Source organism: Oreochromis niloticus, linkage group LG7 (assembly GCF_001858045.2).
Source record: "Oreochromis niloticus isolate F11D_XX linkage group LG7, O_niloticus_UMD_NMBU, whole genome shotgun sequence".
NCBI lineage: Eukaryota > Metazoa > Chordata > Actinopteri > Cichliformes > Cichlidae > Oreochromis > Oreochromis niloticus.
Genome location: NC_031972.2, coordinates 56,338,649 through 56,362,145, shown reverse-complemented (window position 1 = coordinate 56,362,145; position 23,497 = coordinate 56,338,649). Strand labels below are relative to the sequence as shown.

The following is a 23,497-nucleotide window of genomic DNA, read 5'->3' as shown; positions in this document are numbered from 1 at the left end:
GGCAAATAATAAAAAAACAAAACAAATAATCCAATATCAAAAACATTGAAATCCGTAACAACCCTCATCAGCATGCAAATGTGTCCAATACCCCTCAGTCCCTACAAAACTTTGAACATTGCATATTCTGCATTGCAGTAACTTATTTTTTTCTCTAGAGAAGTTCAACTATTCATTCAATCTACAAGCAGGCAAAAAAACCAAAAATCACGATGACAGCATGGTACTCGTGAGGTGGCGAGATAGAAGTAGGGTTAGTGCGACAGGGTTTTAAACCTTTGCGCAGCTCGTTCACTGCCCAAACAAGTTCTTCTATGAAAAGGTTTAATGATAAATCTGGAAAAACAAATACCGGCCAAACCCACGTACACGTGTGCCAAATACAAATACACAGCTGATCGAACAACCAACACAAAGGTAACTGTAGAGAGGAAAGAAACTGTCCACTTTACTCAGTGTGCTCTTTGTCCTGCGTGCGGCGCCTACCTCAGTTTCGCATGCTCTGAGCTGGCTGCATCTGTTGGTGTTTAAACTGTATACTGGTTTAATAAACTGGTTTTCTGTAATACAGTCACAGCTACAGGACTGGATGGATCTGGAACTTCTCATTAGTGAGGATGCAAGGCACTAAAGTGTTCCTCATGTTTACAGGTTAGAGTGCATGTGCATTTAGAATGGGTCACAATGAACATACTCTAGTGAGAGCAAACTGAAAGCATTTACCTCACAATTATATTTACAATAAGAAAAAAAGCCGAAAAAAGGAGGGGGGCAGGGCAGTCATAAAGAGACAAGCTTAATAAACTGCAGGATTATTCCTGCATGGTGAGTATGATACCAATAACAACCCTGCAATTGCACTTTTTTTTAATATTCCTTTACATGTTGTTTAACAACCTTTAATAATAATTACAGTGAAACAACATCAAAATCTGATGGCTGAATACAAGTCCATAAAGAACGTTGTTGTTTATTAAATATACGCATACAAAAAACAGACCACAGAAAGAGAGAACCCCAGACACTTGTGATTTCAGAGGCCACAGCTAGATGTTATGGGTAAAAATATTTTGGGACGTATGAGATCAGTAACAAGCTGTTTATACATGTACTGTGCACCATCCGAGTAGAAAAGAAAAATGGATTAAGAAGTGGTCTCGCTCCCCTCAAGAGTGTGAAACCCTCCTCAAATACTATCCTGACAAAACTCTTACTTTGTATGATATGATAAGCAGATTCTGAACTGCACATATCTCACAGCTAAGCACTAAGTGAAGTGGTTTAATGTGTCCCTTACAAAAACAAAAAAAAGGGGGCGGGGGGGTCACCCTGCTAACACCTAATACTCAGATTGTGATCTACAGCAGCATCACCTCTTCAACTCTCTGAATGGTGGTCAATGTCAGGACCACGTGTTATTATCTCGCAGATCCACTCGCATGAATAAATCAGTGTAAGAAATCTGTATGATAGACAACTCGAGTTACATGACACCAGACTTTCACAGAGACATAAATATGTTTAACATAGAATCATAACCCAGTGAAGAAATGTCTATGTACAAAGCCAATGTGTTTCAATGTATTTCTTTTAGATTAAGGCCACAGTTACAAGGGGCAGTTTGTCAATTTTGCTATTATTGCAATTTTATTGGGATGTATTCATACTGCTACCCTCCATCACACTCCTAACTTTCCAAGTCTTTCTTCTCCTAAGCATCATTCACAGTACTTATCCATCAGGGACAAACCAACTATCCCACTCTCTGTACACTCACATTCTCTCCTCCTCCTTAACAGACAACTTAACTTACCCTCCAAACCCATCCCAACCAGTTCGATGTATAGTCTGTGTGTGCACACAGATTTCTGTGGTGGACTACTGGAACAATCTTGAGTCCCAGCTCAGCTTAAAGTCCAGACAAATAAGGATATGAACCACAATCCTTCACCAACTTCTCCCCTTCAAAGATCGGCTCTCCAGCAACATCTTTGGCTGCTGTTCGTTGTGCCTTTGGGCCAATATGTCACAGCTCGTTTCCACAGCTAATGGCAGGATAAATGTGAGACTTTTTGTGCTGTGGGTGTGTATTGCACTTTCCCTCCAATTGCCAGACAGACTTTGTTCTGCCTGAGAGGACTTGAACCACACAGGTCAGCTATTAAAGAAAAAAAAAAAATACACAATGATAAAAGTTAAAAATAAAATGCACAATACCAAGCCAGTAAGCCACAAAGAGAGCCTGTGATCTCAGTCTACGACTGTCTGGTCCCCTCTGCCCTGTGTGGCCCCTTCATCTCAGCCTCAATCAGGGCTCAGACTGGGTTACGTTGGCCTCAGGTTGGACCCTCCAGGGTTGACTGATTTCTGGGGAGCTGATGTAGTTCCCACTTGGTAACCTTGGTGCAGAGATACTGGAGTTGCTGTAGATGGCTGGTACTGTGTTAGTGGCTGTCCCGGGTTAACCATCTGGCATGTGGGTGTGGGTCCTGCCCACTGAGGAGCACTGTATGAGACTGAACTATATCCGTACCCCTGGGCAACTGGACCCAGGGAGCCTTTGCGAGGCCCCAAAGAAGCAGAGGGATTGGTTGGGTTGGGGAGGTGAGTGGACGAGGTGTTGGAATGTGTGGGATGTGGTGGGCCGAGATAGCCTGGAGCTGAGAATTTACGGCCAATGTTGGTTGGAGGGATGATCTGCATTATTAAAGAAAAATTGTTATTGTTCAATATGCACAATTAGTACTAAAAAAAAAAGTAAACATTAAAACACAGTCATGAAATACTTTGACTTTTTTTTTTTTTAAATATTCAAAGAATACCAAATGCTTACATCAAGTCCCAACCCTCCCTGTGCTCCAGTTTTAGGGCCTCTCTTCCCCTGGGATTGGCTGATGGCATCCCTGGCCCAGTTATCCACCAGTTGGTGCAGGTCGTCAGTGAAGGTCCCCTTACCCTTCTGGGTGTTAGAGCCAGCAGGATGGGCTCCAGTGGCCTGGGACAGGGTAGAACACTCAGCCTGCAAGTGGCCTGAACCATTTGTGGAGCTGATCCCACTTGATCCTAAATATATAGACAAGATGCATCAGATGTGCACTAGAAAATTCAGTTTACATCATAAAATTCAAATGAAGCAGCTGACTGTTAAAAGCTGGAGTTGCACATACCTGTGGAGCAATTGCTGAGGCTTGGCATGGATGGAGAGGATGTGAGCTGTGACCGTGTTACAGACTCTGCTGCAATTTCTGAGGTCTCTGTTACTGAGGCTGAACTTTGCTTTGGAGGGGACTCTGAACCTTGGCTCTGAGCTGAAGATCACAATACAGATTAAAATCAATATTTAAACAAGAGAACACTGAAATAATCAAAAAAAGAAAAAACAAAGAACGCATAACAAGAAACAGATTGTGTATCATATTACCTGAGTGTACAGGGCTGGGCTGTCCACTACTGCGAGCAGATTTGTGACTTTTGCTTTTTAGCCTTCGTCGTCCTCCAGGCATGGCCACAGCAGGGGAGAGCACAGAAGGAGGAGGAGTTTTTCCCATGCGAGTGAACAGGCCCTCTATCTCCTCTTTCTGACGAGCCTGCAAGGCCTGAATTTCCATCATGTGTCTGAGGAGAGACAGAAAATTAAGGCCAAATTTCCCCTGAGCTGTGAAGCAAAGTTTACATAAGACAGGACAACAAATATGTAACATACTTCTCTCTCAGACGACTGATTTCTTTTTGCAAGGCTTCATCATCAGTCTCAGAGTCATCATCATTCCCACTACTATAATGTGGATGTGTGACATGAGAATCAGAAGTTGAGGATGATGGTCCATTCTGCATGCTGCAGTCATGTGTTGGACTGGAGCTAGCTGCTGGAGCAGGGGTCACTGGGTTAAAAATAAAAAATGAAAAATAAAAGGTCATTACTGTGTTATAATAGGTTAATCTCATTATCAATTGGTGTGATTAAAATAACAGATTATTAACGTCAGTAGTTAGATAATTTATTACTTAATTTAACGCTTTTTTGTGAAACTGCTGCACACCTGTGACCGAAAATCGTCCCACTTTAGAGCCAGTGGCAGCGGTTGGCTCAGATGTCGCACTGGTGCGCGTGGACACTATGAAGCGCCCAATGGTGGTGGGCTGACCCTCAGAAACAGAAGAGCCCCCATCGACAGCATTAACTTCAGTTAGTCCTTTAGGCAGAGGAGATGATCGGTGAAAGGTATTTTCTGGACTGGAGGGAGAGGAGGAGGTGGAAGAAGAAGAAGAGGAGGAGGAGGACGACGTTGAGGACGATGTTGAGGACGGCGTCTGGGAAGAGGATGAAACGACACTGGACGGACCTTGAGCACTGCTGGTTGCACCATCGGCAGCAGTAGAGACCTGAGTATGAAGGAAGAGATTATTTTAATAAACTGAGCTTGATGTTTTATGGGATTTAAGCTTCTAAGAATGAATTAGGCACATTAATTTAAGCTGGAACTTAAACTTACTTGGAAACGTCCTACAATGACACCATTGCCTCCCTGAACCGTCTCTGGACTTAAAGCTCTTCTCAACTGGGCATCCAAATTATCCAGGGGTTGCTGTGGTTGCACACAAGATATAAGGAACACTTTAAGTAGTACATCAGTACCTTATGCTAGTTAAAAAACCCAAACCCCCCCAAAAAAACCCAAAACAACAATCAGCAGAGCTAATGGCACAGGAATCACTGCAGAGACAATGTAGCCCTAACCTGATTTGGTCCAGGAAATGGGGGCACATCAGACGAAGCTGTAGAAATTTGGTCAAAACCCCCAGGTAAAGTCTGAGTCAGCATGGAAAATCAAAACATAGTTGTTATGACATATGATCAGAATAAAACAGTGAGCGATTTATTTTAGGATGATGCATTATTCATTAACCTGTGCTCTGGGCTTCGTTGGAGGAGTCTGGGCATGTCCTGCCACAGTTACAATCTGCCCTGGAGTGGTTGTCGGGCCCAGAACACTTTGTGCCCCAGAGGTGAGGGGAAGATTAGAAGGGGGCACAGGGGCAGGTCCGGGTGGAGGGGAAGAAGTTCCAGTGGGAGGAGAGGAGGTCCCTGCATTCTGACTGGAATCCAGTGCTGGGGAGGCAGAGCTCTGGTCTTTAAAAAGAGACCGCAGCTTCTGTTCAAGGGCATGGATGTCATCTCTGCCAGCGGTCTTGGTCTGAATCTCAGCCCCTTCTGACTCCACTGGCTGCTGCTGGGCTTGGCTTTGGTTGGTGGGAAGTGGGGGCTGGGTGGCTGTATTCTGTGATGCATGGTTGGATGAATTCACCGGCTGAGAACATGCAACAGCACTATTAAATGGCTGCTGCTCTGGTGCAGGAACACTTCCAGTAGTACTGGATGAGCCAGAGGAGATAGAACTATTGCCCAGCTGAGATCCAATTACTGCAGGGACAGAGGGCTGTGTAGATGGAGGAGAAACAGAGGACGGAGGGACGTTAACAGCTATTGGATACTGTGAAGGGGTCGTTTCATGGGAGGACTGAGGTGGTGGACTGCAGTCACTCCCAGCAGTTTGGGGTGGCACAGACACTGGTGTTGGGGAAACCCTCCCAGGTGAAGCTGAAGAAGGTGGCGAAGATGCTGCACCAGACTTCAGAGAAGGAAATGTGGGAGTTGTGGTGGAAGCTACAGACTCGAGAGAAGTCGTGATATTGTTAGAGCTTGGGACAGCCTCGGGGTGGGGAGTGACTGATTCTTGCTCAGCAGCAGAGACATCAAATGTTTTGCCTTTCTGAATACGAGTCTGCTTTATTTCATTAAAGGCCTGCTGGAGAGTTGCTGAGGGAGCAGAGAGAGACAGGCCCAATGACACCAAAGGAGCTATAAAAAAAAAGAAAAGAAAAAAGGATGAATTGTAAACAAAAAAGACATTTAAACCAAAAGCTATAAATAGGTAAACAAACTCCTTTCACCTGTAGCAGGCTCTTCTCCAACTGAGGTGTTGGTTGAAGCGCCTCCAAAGAACTGCTCTCTGAGTCGAGACTCTGGCACTGGGCTGACGATGAACCTACGTCCTGCTGAATGCACCACCTGTGCTGTAGTGCTGGGGGAAATACCTGGGGGGGGGGGGGGGCGCAAATATGAGTGTAAACTCAAAAAAGGAAAAAGAAAACAAAAAAAGGAAAAAGAACAAAGCTATATTTCTGACAAGTGTGCTTACCTGGTAGCATGGGAACAGACAACTCAGGTTGTTGTTGAAGCTCGCTCATCTGCAAACAGACAGAATCATAGTGAGGATTCGTAGGCAGTCGTGGTTGTTCACCTAACAGGAGACGTGTAGTGAATAAATACCTGAGGAAAGCTGTCCTTCATGCCCTCTCCCTTCCCATCAGCCATTTCAATGACGTCGCGGACTTGCTCAATGAATGATTCTCGCTCAGTCTCCAAGATGAACTCACTTTCAACCTGGAAGAGGAAAAAAAAAAAAAAAAAAAAAAAGTTCAATAGCTCTGAATACACTAAATCCAACTTCATCCATTATGTATGTATGTATGTATGTATGTATGTATGTATGTATATACACACACACACACACACACACACACACACACACACACACACACACACACATATCTCCAATCTTTCAAGTGACAAGTAAAGAAGTACTACTACCATAATCTGGGCAATTTCTTCTGGATTATCTCCATCAAGATCAAATCTGAAGGTCACCATCTTCCTGTTGTGTGTTTCCAGCTGGCACTCTGCTACTCTGTCTCCCATATTAGAGATCTGCAAAACATTTACTTACATTAAAACTGTTCAGTGACAAAGAGCTTTAAAAAAAAAAAAAGAATCTAAACATACTCATTAGTTAAAATTCTTACACTAAGAACATTTAGCTTGGCCTTTGCCGTCTTCTCATGGCGAGAGCGACTGCGTACAGATCGCCGCTGTTGCCGCTTCAGCGAGCGGCCCTCATGGCGGCCTCCTGATGTAGAACCATCATTGCCATCACTAAGACCTGAAGCTGCATCTGACGGACAGCTAAAACACACAAATCCATAAAAGGAAGGTTTTACAAGCTGCGCAGTGCTGAGAAAAATCAGACTTTTAAAAATAACTTGCATCTTACCTATCTACAGACGGTGGTGCTAGGGAAGAAGATCCCACTGGCTGCTCCACTGGTGTGGACTGAGGAACACTCACAGGAGCCTGACACACAGGAAACATTAAGAAATCAAACACTTCACCTCAAAAGCAGGTTCTAGTTCTGTTTGGCACAATACAATTTTGAAGGGGTTACACAGCATCAACTGTACACCAATTTAAACCATATCATCCACTAGATGGAGCTCTTTAATCTGGTGAAACATGCAACTAGCAGTTGCAAGAGACTCCATTTTTTAGCTTTCAGGTGGAGTGTAAATACTGCTGTGATATGGAGCTTTTATTTCAGCTCCTATCTGAATGCAGCCCTCTGTCACTGCTGTGTTTATATGGACATTAATTATGTTTAATCCCACTTACAGCTAGGGCTGTGCAATATGAAGAAGTATATCGGATGACGATATGAAAACATCTATCGTTTCATATTACACGCCATCGTTTGTTTCATGGTGTCGCAAAATACACCGTTTACGGCCAATTTTTTTCCTTCTCTTCTACCACCTATGCAAGAATCACGTGAAAGAGTATGGAGAGAGTTTACAGATGAGAAGCAAAAAAGAACCATCAGGTGCTCAAAATAAACCTTAGACTATATAGTTTCATGCATCAGTCAAAACACTCGACTCCGGGTACACGACGCCCAGCTGAAAACACGTTACATAAGTCGAGTTGCCGGAGATTCACACAATGTACAGAAAATGCACTATTTTGTGTTATATATCGTTACTGGGATGAGAAATGTCTTATATTGGGATATGAGATTTTGGTCATATCACACAGCCTTACTTCCAGCCCTGGAAATAGTCACAATACAATTTTAGACCAATAGAAATTTTTCATTGATTACTGTATACCCCTGTACTGCTTTCACAGAAGATTTAGAGCTTCATAAAAGCATTTCAGCTTTCAGAACCTTAATCTTAAGTTGTATTGTATGATGGAGACAAAAGTTGTGGTGCTTCATTAAGCAACACCCTACTTAAGATAATGTTAACTGATACTATGGCAGAAACTACATGAATTTACAACAACAACAACAAAAATAAATAAATACTTTTAAAAAAAGAAAATGGACACAGAACTTTTAAAGGAACAGGAACCAGGTCTGAACCAAATGGTTCACGCCTGACCAAGAAACACCAGCATACACAAGTCAGAATACCTGCACAACAGAAAGGCATGAGGCCTGATAGAGGAAGTATAGGTGCTCTGCGTTGAGTGGTGGAGACAGGATAGGAGTACTTGGATCATTGGCCCAAGACTAAGAGTCATGCAAAATAAGAAACATGCAAAGGAGAAGAAAATGGGGGTTGTGGTAATTAGAGCATTCAGAGAGAAGAAAGAAAAGCCACAAGAAAAAAAAAAGAAAGACATCAAAAAAATGGACAGAATCACATTTATACTGTAGTTAGTGAAGCAAAACAGGACATGTTAGAATGCGTCTTAAAATAAGTGAGCTGATGCATGTTAAATAGCAGCAAGGGAGGGGAAAATCACCTGTAAATGCTGAGCTCCTGTCTGTGCCTGTGATTGTACAGAGCTCTGTGGAGCACTGGTGCTCTCTGACTGCTGCTGCGGGTGAGAAGATGGGGCCATTGTAGATTGTTGGGAGGGAATCTAAATGAACAGATCACATAATGATACAGAGGAAGAAACAGGATTTAAAAAGGTAGGTTGAGATAAAAGCTGATACCATCAGACTGGCATTAAGGCAACTTCCTGAAAGTCTGGTTTCTCTACAATCTAAATCTTTCAGAGATTTCCTTTGGGCTCTTTTGCTGAGTGACTTGTACTTACCTGCTAAGTAACATAGCTGTATGAATCAGGTTAGTTGAATCAGGTGTATTATTTGCCACCACTGAGGTGTGGATTAATCAAATTCAACTCTAAAGTGAGTTTTGCAGACATGTTAAAGGTCTATTATTTCACATTATTTTTTCTCTAAAAACCCGCTACATTAACCCTACCAGAGCCTGGCATACAGACCAGTACTGATAATAAGTGCATTTTGTTTTCCACAACAAGTTGTCTGAAATACTGTGGGTGTATTGTATTCATCTACCTGAGGGGGAAGCGATGATTGGTAGTAAACTCCATACTATAAGAAACAAAACATAGCAAAGTGTAAGAGTAGAAAACCCGAGAAAAGAAAAGAGACCTAAAGAAAAAAAAAAAAGATCAGGCCAGGAAACTCTCAGCACTGCTTTCACAGCCACCCAACCAAAGAATATAGGCTTTAAAGTTTAACTTCACACAATGTGAGTGAGTATCTTGTTTTTGCTGACTCTGACAGGTTGAAGTTCAGATTTGCGGGTGTGATACAGAAGTGTATCCAGGGTGTTATGTAGAACCTGATATTAACACAAGCTTTGCTTTTATGGAGGATGTCAGTGAAGCAAAATTTTTCATGTAGTGTGAAGTTACTCTTCAAAGACATTTAGACATGCACTAATAGATATATACCTGTGCAGGTGTCACTGGGACGGACTGGTTGGTATTTGGAACAGGAACAACTTCAGACTGACCACCCTGCAACAGATAAAAGTACATGTTCTAAAAATTAGAAAAGCCGAGGACCCTAAACCGAATCATGAATACATGCATGTGAATTCTAGACACACTGCAGGTAGGCCATGTGACGGCTGTCTACATGTAACGGGGAAAAGTACATTCAGCAGTGGTGAGGGCAACAATAACAACAACAAAAAAAAGAGGGTCATTTGGGATATGGGAAAAATAGATAATCAATAAATAGAACCCCAATCTGCAACTTAAACATTTGGTTTAAAATACAGACAATATTCCAAAACAAAATCACCCACAACACACATTATTATGCACTAATGTCTCACCACTGCCAGCTGCTGTTGCTGCGTTTGATCACTCTGTGTCTGAATGGTGGAAGAGCTGTAGGATACTCCAGACTGAGAGGGCTGAGCCTCAGAAACAACAGAGGAACCTGCTAGTCTATCTCCCATGTCCCAAGCTGTGAAAAAGGGACAAAAAGGTTAATTTATGAAGACTCAAGATTGTAGAATTATTTAAAATAACAATGTTTTAGCCATTTTCCCTTAAACAACAGCTTCAGAATATGTTTTAGTAAATCAACTTAACAGACGATAGCACTTTTTCATTCACATTTCCCTCCTCTCCCCTCCAATACCTGTTAGTGCACCGTGCATCGCCCGAGAAACATGCAAAACACTTTAAGGCATGAAAAATACTGCATTTACCCAAAAAAATAAAATAAAATAAAAAAATAATTACAACTAGTATATATAGTGCATTCGCAGGGGAAATACAATACTATTCTGAGCTCCTGAAAAAAAACAAAAAAAAAAAAACATTGCTAGGTATGCTGTGAAATTATGGTTATGTATAGGCTCTGCAGCAGGGGACTGGTGCGACAAGGTGTGGCTGCATGGAGTCATGAGGACGCAGGAGCGCAAGTGGGCTACTAACTAAGGTTAGCAAAACCAAACTGGTTATTATTCCTCTTTTATTTGTAGCTAAACAAAAAACAAACACACACCAGCACCTTTCAAGTTTTGTTGGGGGGGGCTGACAAGAAAAAAAAATTGCTGGACTCAGTTTTTATACTCAATATTTTGTTTCAATAGACTGAAGTGTTAAGTGTTGTTACTATAAATCATCTTTGATACATACCACCTCCAGTGTGCTGCAGCTGCTGGTCATTCTCGGGCTCTTCGGACTCTGGCTGAACAGCAGCTAAGCTCTGATTCTGTACTGGGATTTGCCCAGTTGACTGGGGAACATAAGAAACGCCCTGCGATTGAGGAGTGTTGTAGTTAGACGTCTGAAGGCTCTGTTGAGCTGCCGGTTGGACAGACATCTGTGAGCTGTGTTGGTTAGGCTGTGGAGGCATGTAAGACGCATGCTGTGAAACGGGCTGTGACTGAGTCGCCTCCATGCCAGACTGTTGGCCTGTTTGCTGTGGGGGCTGTGATTGCTGTTCTTCTTCAAGCCTTCTCTTCTCCTGATCTTCTCTGACCTTTAAAGACAGGAGAACACACATAAAATCACCCAGAAGAACCCCACCTTGAAAACACTAAAGCATATTATATAGATCATGTGACTGAGATTTTTTTTTAAAAATCTAACAAAATCATGCACGTAACCAGTGACCATAACAGTAGATGGGCTACAATCATACCTGCTTCCGCTGAGCCCTCTTAAGATTGATTAGAGAAACTCTGTCTTTTATGGCTTTTGCGATGGTCTTGTGGTCACCTTCACACACATAACCAGAGTCAACCTATAACAAAAATGCGACAAAAGGTTCATCAGTAAACATTTAAAAACTGCAAACAAACATATTGTTTGTCATGCACCAACACAATTAATCTGCTTAGAACATTAAAGCTCAATTCACCATTTCCTGAGCCACATCCTCTGGAACATCTTTGATGAGGTCAAAAGAAAACTCAATGGCTTCGTTGTCTTTGTACTTCCCCTTGAGTTTTTTTACATCCTCAATTCTCAACCACAGCTTAATAGCTTGCATCTCTCCATCCTCCTCTTCTGCCAGCTCCACACGCACGCCTGTATCCTCCTGGAAGAAGGCATGGTTCAGCAAGTCCTTGATCGAGTACCTAGACAAATGAAACAAGCAGTGAGCAAAAAGACATTTTTGTAGCGAGGCAGACCACCCTGAACTTGCTCAGTAAGAGACCTCTCATCCTTGTTCTGACGAATACATCCCTCGATGATCTCCTTCACTTCAGGAATGGCCACCTTGTCAAAGCTGCCTGGCTTCACCCCCTAAAGGAAACACAGAACTCTGAATGAGAATGATTGTCTTCACCTCATCTTTTCTTATACTGGATAATGCCCCATAGCTTGTGTTTTTCAGCTCAGAGACCTGATATCACTACCAAAAACAGTTGGCATTTGAAGTGACAAACATCTTAACCCAACTTCCCCTTTCACTTTTGACAAATAAGGTGAAGAGGGAGAAATTCCTTCTGCCTGGAAAGTTTAAAGAACCCCGTTTGGAATTTTCAACAACAGCTTTTAATAATGCGTCTTTTGTTTTCTTTTTTCCATTTCAAAATTTATTTTAAATTTTTTTTTTTTTTTTTGAAATGTCATCCAATCCTTCCTCATTGATAAATTTAAGTTTTACAAGTTATACTTCCCACATTCCATTTGTGTCTTAAAAACAATAAACTTAGTATTATATGCAACGTAGGTGTACAATCTCAACACTGGTGCGAGATGCCTGCTGGGCAAGCAACAGCTTTTAAAATATTTCCAATGTCATACTGCCAGCCTGCAGACTCACTTGCCTTTAACCCTCTCGAGGCAGGCGTTGCCGATTTGCAACAGTTAAAAACTAACAACCTGATTACCCCACATACATATTTTATGAATTTGTTTTGATAATTTTCCCCAAATATCAGATTTTTCCTGTAACTAAAACTTAATTTGAGCCTGAGAGGGTTAAGCTCTGAATTTAGCTGAGCTGAGAGAAACCTTTCCCTTTCTAAAGAAGAGCATGAACATGCAGATACTTTACTATGTTCAGAGAAGGTCAAACATCAAAAATAGGGGGTACTGACCAAGACGCACTTTTGAGTGGAAGGGGAAATATAAGTGGTTGGAAGAAACAGTGCATAAGAAAGTAATGGATGGCTGATGAGAGGCGATGAATTGAAGCCATGACAAATGAAAGTGTCGGAAAATTTAAGAGTGAACCGAGCAGTTGAGTTAAAAGCCAGAAAAAAAACAAAAACAAAAAAGTCAATTTTTTACAGCCAGAGCATGTGACACTACATCCTTAAAAGCTTTTATAACTCCAATGACTCAGCGTAGCACAGGGGTAAATGTCAAAGAACATGCTCTGTTCAATTGCATGGAAAGACTATTTTTATTTTGTGGTTAATGATAAACTGAAGGGATCGCTATAGACTTCAAAAGAAATTTTATAGCTAGCACTCTCAGAGTGAGTTCAACTCCTTTATCTCCAAGTGTCCGGTGATTGCATGAAAATGAACCATAGGTGACTGCGGATCGCCATCTACTAGTATGATCCGTATGAATAAACAAAATGTGTTTTTCCTTTTACAGTCACTGCCCCTCGGGGATCATACAAGACTCATGCTGGTTATTCAGAAAACAGCAGGTCTGAACTTGTTTAGTGTGATATTAGTCAACTCTAATGGCTTAATTAACATACAGGAAAGAAGGAAGACAAGGGAGGATTATTAGGATTAATAGCTTTTGTTCTTTTTAAACTTCTAGGTTCTTCAAACAGAACACGAAGATAAATAGTATTATCAGAGCAGAAGAAATAAAAGTAATGCAAGCTAAAGACACGTCAGCAGGAACATGAAATGATTCCAGAAGTGGACATTAGCCTTCTTGGCACACAGGAAGAGGTGAAGGCAGGGCAGAGGGGTGACTGGAGGGCTGAAAAGACTACTTACGCTGGTAACTCTGCGGTAGATCTGTGCAGCATTCTGGCACTCTGAGTAAGGGTACTCTGAGGTGGCCATCTCCAGCATGCACATTCCAAAGGCATACACATCCACTGACTCGTCGTACTTCTCCTCATACATCTCAGGCGCCATGAACTCAGGGGTACCTTAAATCAAAACAACTATTCAGAACTCCCTTACTGATTGAGTGGGCTTCTCACAACCCATTGCTCCTCTGCTCCTCTAACCCATGAGGGGTTGAGGAAGAGGAGGATGAGAAGATTGACCAGCCTGTTGAAATCCCCTGGAGTAGAACCTGTGAGATGAAAGTTGGAAGAAAGAGGAAAAGAAAAAAGAAAAAAGGGGGAGGAAAGCAAAAAAGAGAGAAAACAAAAAAGGAGGGAGAAGCTGGGCTCAGTTAGACTGTTTAGAAGAAGGCACGTGTTTGTCTGTGTAAGACCTTAACATGTTGGGATATACACGTGTAGCTGAGATAACCAATGTGCAGGACACACTGGTTAGCCTGAATAAATAACAATGCACCATTCAAATATTACCTCTAAAATGAATCACTCAGGAATAATACCCATGCCGAAATAAAGTGGAATTTGTTCACAGTAATGCCAATTGACCCTGTAATGTAAACAGGACTAGCTATGGAAATAACTTTTGTCAAGACCTTACCTTACAGCCACAATAACATTCCCTTTTATAGTACACCCACCTTTTGATGTCTGACTTACCATTTCATCCTCCCCTGCAGGAAGAAAGTGTTATGGTCAAGGCTGAGAGAAGCAGATCCCATAGCTAGTAACAGTGCTCAACAGTGTGTCCGTGCACATAAGCCTGTTTATATTAGTAGATTATTTTATATTCAATCTCAGGTCTTACACAGAAAAACTCATTTGGTTATTTGAATGTATTTTTCTGATATTGATGCGTATGACAGCACACTGTCAGACTTACCAGGCCCATAAAAGATCATACTTACTCAATGAACAGCAGTACCCTATTCATTCCAAACAGCAGAATGGGGCACAGCTGAGGCTAGAGCCTACATTTTAAAAGCATACCCAAGAGTGTGAAAGGGAAAAGAAAAAGAAAAGAAACAAAACAAAACAAAACAAAAAAAACTGCAAAATGCTGACAGAGAGAAAGTGGGGAGAGCTCCCTGGACACAAAGATGGAGCAAAAAGATTCTGCAGTCCTGCAAATATTTTCAAAAACATCAAGAGACAAACACTAAAAAAAAAATAAAAAATAAAAAACCTGTTGAGGCAAACCCATAGAAAGAGATGTTAAACATCATTGGTAAAACTGGCAAACAGACCACATATTTCCAAACCACAGAACAAAGACCAGTCTAAGACAGAAGCAAAGGCCATACCTTTTGCCATGGCCAGGTTAGCCTGCAAGAAGGCACGACAACTACCATATTAATATTTAACAGTAGTAGAAATGTTAGGCGCTACTTACATTCAGTAGATGCCTGGAAAAAAAAAAACTCTCTCTTTGTGGAGAAACATAGAACAGAAATACTCTGTACAAAGACCAAACTTGATAAGTTACTGTATGAGTGCAGAGAGAGAAAACCTTGTGGTTATCTTCCTAAGATTACCACAGTATTTGGCCTCCTTTTGAGCTGTGGTTTGAGAGACAGCTGAAACGCTGTGGTCTGTTTTTGAACCACATCGTCAGAAAAACAAGTCAAAGAAAAATCTCTTATCTACACACCATAATTTTCCATAAAACATGTTATCATGGCCCCAGAAAAGGTACTGTCCCATTGCAGGACAGAAAACAGAAAACCCACTGGATTCGTACCTATAACACTTTTGGCAAAGGATGCGCGTTTGAGAGTGGCCAGTCCCAGGTCTCCAATCTTGACAGACCCTGTGGGGCCTGTGATGAAAATGTTGTCACATTTAAGGTCTCTGTGGATGATTGGAGGAGCCCGAGTGTGAAGAAAGTGGAGGCCCTTCAGGATTTGTCTACACCAGCTCCGCAGCACTTTAATTTTCATCACCTTGAACCGCTTCAGATATCTACAGGAAAGCAGATCATATTATTCACTAGAGTAGAATTTCAAACTCTATACGATTACGACCATTTACAATACTACAGGAGAAAAAGATGACAAAAAAGTAAGAAGTATTTTTAAAATAAGATTAGAAAAGCACATACTGCTTTGTTACTAGTAACAGATACATATTTCAATTGCTAATCATATTATGTTGGTAAGGTAGACCGATACAGTTTCTTTCTACATGCTGATAGCATACTTTCAGCTTAACAATTGGGCTTTTTCTTGAGAGAAAAAACACTTTAATAAAAAAGAATTGGTTATCCTGTGGAATTAACAGTCTGTTAATGTTACACACATGCTGGACTGATAATGTTTTCTACCTAGCTTTCACATTAATGTATCAGCTGCTAACTACATTGCTTCTGTGGTTATCGGCTAATTTCTAATAGTTAAAAAGCTAACACTGACATACGGACCAGCCAAGTTAAAATTTATGAAAATATAACGATTTAATACTTCACTGTCAACTACCAATCATGTGTTCAGCTGCAAGTTGTTCAGAATGCAACTGCAAGGCTTCTAACTAAGTCTTCTAAGTTCTATGTCACTTGCACTGGCTCCACATCAACTTCAGAGACCACTTTAAGATTATGGTTTTGAGGTTTTTTGTTTTGCTTTTTACATCTGAACTTTTACATCTGTACATCAACAGTAAGTCAAAACAAGATGAATCCATCCTATCACAGTGTGTATACTGAATATGCTCTGCATCTACAAATTCCCTGCCATTGTAACTCACGTTTTGAGTGTGCCAGAAGTCATGAGCTCCGTGACCAACACAATGCACTTCCTGCCTTTGGAGGGTCCTTCCCAGGAGTCGTAAAAGCGAACAATGTTGGGATGTTGTAGTCCCTTTAACATGCCAGCCTCCTCCTTAAAACGCTGCCGTTCCGACTTTGAAAGCTTACGATCCTACAAGGGATGAAAAAGGAAGATTTCACTCAGTGAGTGCAGCACCATTTATACAAATGCACATGTAATTCGGAATAATGAAAAGGTACAATGTACGGTGTGGTAATAAAAAATTATCATTAGGAACACCTGAACCCTATATCTGTTCCTTAGTATCTGAATTCACCCATTCATACAAAGTCTAAGGAGCTTGGAGCTTCTAAGCTGGATGAATGAAAACCTACAAAGACACATTCATACAAAGTATTTCTTAATCCACTAGCAGTTTAACTAAGAAAAGGTTTTTTAAGATGCTTTTAGTTTTTTAAAAATTTCACATATGCTTTGATAAAAGGAAAGATAGAGTAGGATATAGGAATGTGGCTGTCTGTTTTCTATTGAAGATGACTGCATACCAAAAAACACACCCAACTCTCTTTGCCCTTGGGTAAAGAAAAACAAAATGCTAGAAGAGCCAGTGCTCAGTAAGAAATATGGGATATCAGTACATTGAAGACCTTCATGTCAAAGAAATAATGCATCAAGCTTGGCTAAAAATAAACTTAAAAACACTTAAAATACACTCTAAAAACATACAGTTAAAGTAAAAACCTTGTAACTAAAGATTTAAGACTGATAGTGGCATTTAATTTACTTTAGCCCAGGGCTCCTGTTACATTAATTGAATGACCCAAAATAACAGGGAAATTAAATAAAAACAAAACATTACGTCAAGTATAAGAAAACGATCTGTACTCATGTGCAGAGTCATCTTTTTTGAGCAATAAAAACCCTATTCCACCACTGTCAAATAGTGTTAACACGTTCAATATACATGATTCCATATTATGGTTTCAGATTTTCACTGCCACACATCCAAAGATGAGAGTAACTATGGTAATTTAGTCAGTAAGACAATTTAAAACGTGAACAATCACAGATAACAAAGAATATATATAGACAATTGCGCAACTGAGGCTGACGCTGCGTTCTCAGCAAACAGTCAAGTGTCTGGCAGCTGATGAACTGTCAATGAATCATAGCAGTATGTATGTACACCTGATAGCATTGTCTGTCAAGTCTGACAGAAAATTCCATCAACTGACTGATGCATGCAGAAGGAATGGCATTAAATCCTCCTGTAGTTTCTGGATATTAACAAAAAATGTTGCAGTTTAAAAAACTCAAGTTTCCTGACAACTGCTAGCATGACCTACATTTATAGGCTGTATGACTACAGAGCAGTAAAACCATAGAAGTTAAACAAGCCCGGTAAAACCCTGAAGCCAAAGACCTCCCTTGAAATCTACAGGGACTGGCCATAGGCCAGGCTGTCCAGGAAATTCAGCCCATTGTTTTAGTGCAGTGTGAGCTCTTGACTGCATGTATGCAATAGCAAAAATGTTCCAGTAACTGACATCACTTGAACAAAAACATAACTGACCAAAAAGCCTTAACGGGTGATATCTTGGATGTTTGAGATTTGCGTAATGTCTGAGGGAAACAAATTGATAAACTGAGGGGAAAAAAAAAATGTGAGGAGCAACAATAAGGAGTAAGGAAGGACAATAAATCTGGAATCACTGAAAGGAAACAGCAGCGACAGAAGATGGAAGAATTAAGGTTCCACCAACTGAAACTGCAACTGGACCTAATGACCTACTTTCCAGAGGATTTATCCATTTATCCAACTGGACAGTAATTTTCCCTCTCTGTCGAAACAGTCATGCAAAACATCAACAGCAGCATTCACAGCCTCAGAGCAACACCCAAACCTCCACCCGCCCAAATATGAAACTTCCGTATGAATACAAGCATTTGCATTGTAGGTACAGAACCACTCCTCTCTAACACCATGGTACAGGCTTAGTAGCCTATGCCTCTGAAGGAGTGATCACCATTCCAGTCCAGAGAAAACACTAAGTGCCAATTCACAACAAGTTGTCTCAAAACATCCTATATTGTACGGTAAAGACCCTACAATAATAAAAAGAAAACCCCTAGGCAACCCCTTATGACCAAGCACTTGGTGACAGTGGGGAGGGAAAACTCCTTTTTAACAGGAAGAACCCTTTAGCAGAACCAGGCTCAGGGATGGGGCAGCCATCTACTACGACCAGTTGGGGGTGAGAGGAAAGAATAGAGCATAGAGAGACCAAACTAAAAACACAGTATGAGATCAGCAGCAGCCTATGGCTATAGGAACATCACTAGGAGGGGGGAGGAGTTTAAGGTCATCTGATCAAGCCCTACAACGTCCAGACTGTACTGAGGTACGTTTTGTTTTGTTTATGCAGCACTCTCTCTATGTACATTATATTTAACTTACTTTGTTTTTACTGAAGGCCATCATTTATCATTTAACTTTTTCTTTTTTTAAAATAATGTAAAAAAGGTTGGCATTAGTAGGTGGTGGACAGGTAAAGGCCATTACATGCTATGTACGAATGGAATAAAGACACAAAGCCAAAGCCTAATATTGCCTTCAAAAGGGCCACATGAAACTAGGCAAAAACAAGGTCCAGTCTGGAGCCAGCATGCTACAAGCCTGCCACAACTGTGCACAGTAATTTGAGAGCAGTTTGGGTGGGGTGCAATCTTTTAAGAACAGAATAGTTTGCAGTTAAGATCAAATTCAACTTGCTTGAAATCCCCCTAGCTAACTTTATAGACACACAAAATTGATCGGTTTATAAAAATCCCCACTCTAGCATGTCCTGCTACACCCCAAATTGTGTCCAGGTGAAGTGTCAAGCACTCCATCTCCACTGCATGCACTGTGTACAAAGCACTGCTTCCCCTTTCTGAAGTGTTTGGGTTTTGCCAGAATTTCTGCCAACACTGAGTGAAAGTCATCCTTTATGTCCTTGCTGAATTCAATTTTTGAATTCCCATTTTTGATTGTACAGCTGCCAAAGCTATATTCCGTTTGGTCCGCTATTATCCCTGAGCTGATTTCAGAGAGGTACAAGGTAACCAAGCTGATTCGACATGTCCTTCAGCTTGAGAATTATTTATCACAGGTTCCCACCAGAGAATTTGGTGGTACAAGACCCTCAGCAATGGGGCTGTGCAACATGGTCAGGGACATGAAGATCTTCCACATACTCCAGGCACACCTTTCCCTTGCTTTGTCAATGGAAGTTAAATGAAAAAGGGACGACAACACATCACACCCTCTTTTGACTGTTACTTCAAAGAGCTCTCTGGTCTGTGTCATGTCTTGCTCATACTGTCACTGGGAAAGTACCCAACTGTCTCCAGAAATCCTGTGCAGAGAGGTCAACTGAAAGGGTGTCAAAATAACTCTTTCATTTTTTAGTGACTTTGTGTCAATAGGAACTTTAAACAATGTATTTCTCCCCTTATATTTAGTTGCCTGTAGGATATATACAAATTAAATAGAATTCTTTGAACAGGCAATTAAATAAATATTCTTGGGTCAAAATTGGTGACTGACGAGATAAAGAAAACAGCAGCGATATCAGACAGGGACTGTCTAAACAGAAATAACCCATCAAGAAAAACTGAAAACAATGGAAAAACTAAAATGACCAACATAAACTATACTAAAATATCAATGTCTTCCAGAATAACCATTCCTAGTACGTTTAATTATTCTGGATGTAGTTACTGACCCTTTTATTCTACTTGTACCTAATCAGTTTTATCACAGTAATAGCACAACACAGCTCTTTCAATTTGATTACTGAATATGCACAAATGTATCTTCTGAGACTTATGGAAGAATAACACTATGTTGAGTGATGATTTTAGCTTAAAGGTGTTTGAAGCGATGTGAAGGCCAGTTAACTACAGTATCTCAAAAGCAGAGTGGAAAATGCTGCTTAGAGGCAAAGGCCGGCATAAATAACCTAACAGGCCTAAAAATAGACAAAGGAAAAAATGCTAACGATAATGCCGAGGATCGGCTCTATCGGGTCTCTACTCTGACACTGACACTAAGGTTTAGATGGAGCCCTCTGGCTAAGATGTGACAAACAGCTGAAAGCCATGTTAAAAAGTGTCACCGTTAGCCATTTAGTTGCATTAAATGCAGTATCTGTGGAAATATTTGGTATTCTCTTGACAATGTAACATGACATCGAGGTCAAAGATCACTGTGACTGCCACGCAAATTATAAGGGAATACAAACTAAACTCAAGCATGTAGTGCTTTAAAGGTATTTTTAAATTTGATACGTTTGATAGTATCACTTTGAAACCTATGGAATAAAGTTTTTGTTCAGAATGCCATTCAAAGAGTGAAAGTCCAACCATACAATTAAAAAAAACAACTGCAAAGTTAGTTATTTCCTCACCAGCTCCCTACAGGTTTAATAAAAAGCCATCCAAATATGTTCTTCCTGTGAAGAAATATTCTGCATGACCCTGACTGAATAAAGGTTAGAAATTACCATAGTGTTCTCAAAATCTAAATCAGTGACTCAAGCTAAAAAGGACATGACCTTTATACAGTAAGAGTGAGAAGGGAACCAGTATCACACCAAGTATTTCTGTTCTACTGTTGTTTGTAAAACTGGTACAACATATTTGTTCCTCTTGTCACCAGTCTTTGACCTCAGGCTGAGATAGGGTTTACCGCCTACCTTGTGCTTTTAGTGAGCAATCTAGGGCTGCCACAAACGATTATTTTGATAGTCGACTAGTCACCGATTATTTTTGCGATTAGTCGACTAATCAGATCATGCATCCATTGGACGTAAAATGTACACCTGAAAATATGTTAAACGTTTATTTTGTGACCCAGAAAGAATAATAATTGTAATATTAAAACTAACTAGCTGCCGCCATTGTTGACAACTGCGCTGGGCCGCGCTATGAATTCTGGAACACAGTTTCTTCTTCTTCGGGGTTTAACGGCAGCTGGCATCCTTGTACATGCAGTGCTGCCATCTTCTGTTTCAGTCCGTTATTACACTCTTAAATACTACTACTTATTCCTGCGTCTTTTGGGATCTTACAAAGCTTCAAACGACGCGTCGACTATTAAATTAGTCGTCGACGATTTTAATAGTCGACGTAATCGTGACTAGTCGACTAATCGTGGCAGCCCTAGAGCAATCCCATTAATGCTTTCCTCAGTGACATTTCTATCCAAATTTGTCACAATTAGAAAATTAAACTCTTACAGTAAACCTGAAAACCTTGATTCATGAAGTGTGATGAGGTCTCTGTTAAAATACTTGGTGTAGCGTGTCACTTCCAGCGGATGCCATCGGCCAGCTGGACAGTGGGCTGCCATAGTTTATACAGGATGCCTGGAGTATTCTTACTCATGTTTCAATCTGTATTTGAGAGGAAGGAGGTGTGGAAGCAGCAACTGGAAGACCGAATAGTTGAAAATGCAATAGTGAGCCAAAAGGGGAGGTTCCTAAATTTATTTTTTTTTTTGGTCCCTCCTCAACTTCCTCTCTGGGGTGACCTATTTATTCTTCAGACATGTGCAGTGTGAAACAACTGTGGGGGTTCATTAGTGGGTGAATAAAGGTGAACAAATAAAAATTCTCAGTCGATTATAGCACAGATTGCCTTATAGGTTGAATAAGCTAGGGCCATTTCATTAAAATTTCAAAGACAGTTTTCAGGCAAAGTCGCTGCATAACCTGCAGTTGCTCCCTCTGGTCAGAGTTAAAAAAAAAGATTTACATGTTCATTTGTGTGTGTGTGTGTGTGTGTGTGTGTGTGTGTGTGTGTGTATAAAGAGCATTAAGGCATGGGACTACAAATGTGACTATTTCATTTTAATCATGTTAGAGATAAACTGAAGGTCCTACAAGGGGAAACCTGCCTGGCTCGTTTCACCAGCAAGCAGCCACAAGATACGCTATTGCTCATAGCTGACACGCCAAACTCTTAACAAATATGTTGCAAACTTTATTGTGCACCAATGACTCAAGTATTAGCAGGTCGCCAATTAAATTAACTTCTTGGGTCTCTACTCCTTTCTTAAACAACTCATTCTTAAATCTCATTGTGATTGTTACATTAAATACATGCACTTCTAGTATCATTAAATGCCCCTTACACTGGACTAATGAAACTAGGGTAAGATAACATATCTAAATAAAATAATGTGTGTAAACATATACCACCCAGTGTTACCATCTTTGTACATCTTGAAGGCATGATAACACCTGGATGACCGTGGGACTACATTAAAAACCTCTGACGTGTAAAGGGGATTTCAGCTTCTCACGTACAGCTGAAGTTTCTAGCTCTGAAACTTCTGAGGTGGCAGTGGAAGGAAAAAGCAAGGAGTGCCAAGTGAACAAAAACCTAACTAGAATTCAGTTACATTTATGGGTTTCACTACTAATGAAAGCAAGAGTATTGGGATAAAACCCAAAAGGTTGATTCTGTTCATCTGGACATAACATTTTCAGTGGGAGAAACATTTCGTCACCCATCCAAGTGACTTCTTCAGTCTCATATCGGGATAAAAGATTTATTTTTTTTATGTTTTAGAAGCTGTATCTTCGTTCTGTTTTTTGTTTCCATCCTTCCATTGCAGCAGTTCACTTTCACTCTTTTCTAAAACCCCCAACTGACTTCTCTCTTAGTAGGCTGTGGCAGATTTAGCTCAACTAAAGGCAGAATGACAGAAAGAGACTTTAACAAGAATAGTAGAACTCAGCTGTTTGGAAAAGCTTTTGCTGCTCCCCTAATTTCCCAAAGGGTCGCCACAGCGGATGGATCCGCATATTTGGCTTGGGAAGTGACAGACCCGCAACCCCCCCCTCTTCGGAATAATTCAACATAAATTTACTGGGTAAGATGTTATGTTCACTCAAATTGCAGATGTGATACTAACTGAGAGCTCAAGACGAAAATAAAAATGTTACTATGAACAACCTTAGTGGAAAGTTCAGGGGCTGCAAGAAGTCTGTCTTGAGGTCAAATTAAATTAAA

At 40.8% G+C, this 23,497-nt stretch overlaps 1 protein-coding gene across 4 annotated transcripts in view; it reads right to left on the bottom strand.

Annotated features, from left to right (window-relative positions):
• Positions 1-132: 132 nt before the first annotated feature.
• The window catches only part of LOC102079935 (serine/threonine-protein kinase WNK1), a 27,734-nt gene continuing 4,369 nt past the window's right edge, over positions 133-23,497 (bottom strand). For 2 of the 4 annotated variants that reach the window (XM_025909458.1, XM_025909457.1), the window contains 26 exons: positions 16,413-16,585; positions 15,412-15,632; positions 13,597-13,754; positions 11,841-11,929; positions 11,541-11,760; positions 11,322-11,423; positions 10,814-11,159; positions 10,000-10,133; positions 9,611-9,676; positions 9,210-9,245; positions 8,645-8,764; positions 7,113-7,192; positions 6,865-7,024; positions 6,653-6,769; positions 6,332-6,445; positions 6,201-6,249; positions 5,953-6,096; positions 4,908-5,860; positions 4,739-4,810; positions 4,494-4,586; positions 4,041-4,383; positions 3,704-3,881; positions 3,422-3,615; positions 3,168-3,308; positions 2,834-3,063; positions 133-2,697 (listed from right to left, as the gene is read on the bottom strand). In XM_025909458.1, coding sequence (XP_025765243.1) covers positions 2,326-2,697; positions 2,834-3,063; positions 3,168-3,308; positions 3,422-3,615; positions 3,704-3,881; positions 4,041-4,383; positions 4,494-4,586; positions 4,739-4,810; positions 4,908-5,860; positions 5,953-6,096; positions 6,201-6,249; positions 6,332-6,445; positions 6,653-6,769; positions 6,865-7,024; positions 7,113-7,192; positions 8,645-8,764; positions 9,210-9,245; positions 9,611-9,676; positions 10,000-10,133; positions 10,814-11,159; positions 11,322-11,423; positions 11,541-11,760; positions 11,841-11,929; positions 13,597-13,754; positions 15,412-15,632; positions 16,413-16,585 — 4,905 coding nt within the window. In that variant the 3' untranslated portion in view covers positions 133-2,325. The remainder of the gene's footprint in view (positions 2,698-2,833; positions 3,064-3,167; positions 3,309-3,421; positions 3,616-3,703; positions 3,882-4,040; positions 4,384-4,493; positions 4,587-4,738; positions 4,811-4,907; positions 5,861-5,952; positions 6,097-6,200; positions 6,250-6,331; positions 6,446-6,652; positions 6,770-6,864; positions 7,025-7,112; positions 7,193-8,644; positions 8,765-9,209; positions 9,246-9,610; positions 9,677-9,999; positions 10,134-10,813; positions 11,160-11,321; positions 11,424-11,540; positions 11,761-11,840; positions 11,930-13,596; positions 13,755-15,411; positions 15,633-16,412; positions 16,586-23,497) is intronic. The other 2 variants (XM_025909459.1, XM_025909460.1) reach the window with 2 other exon arrangements.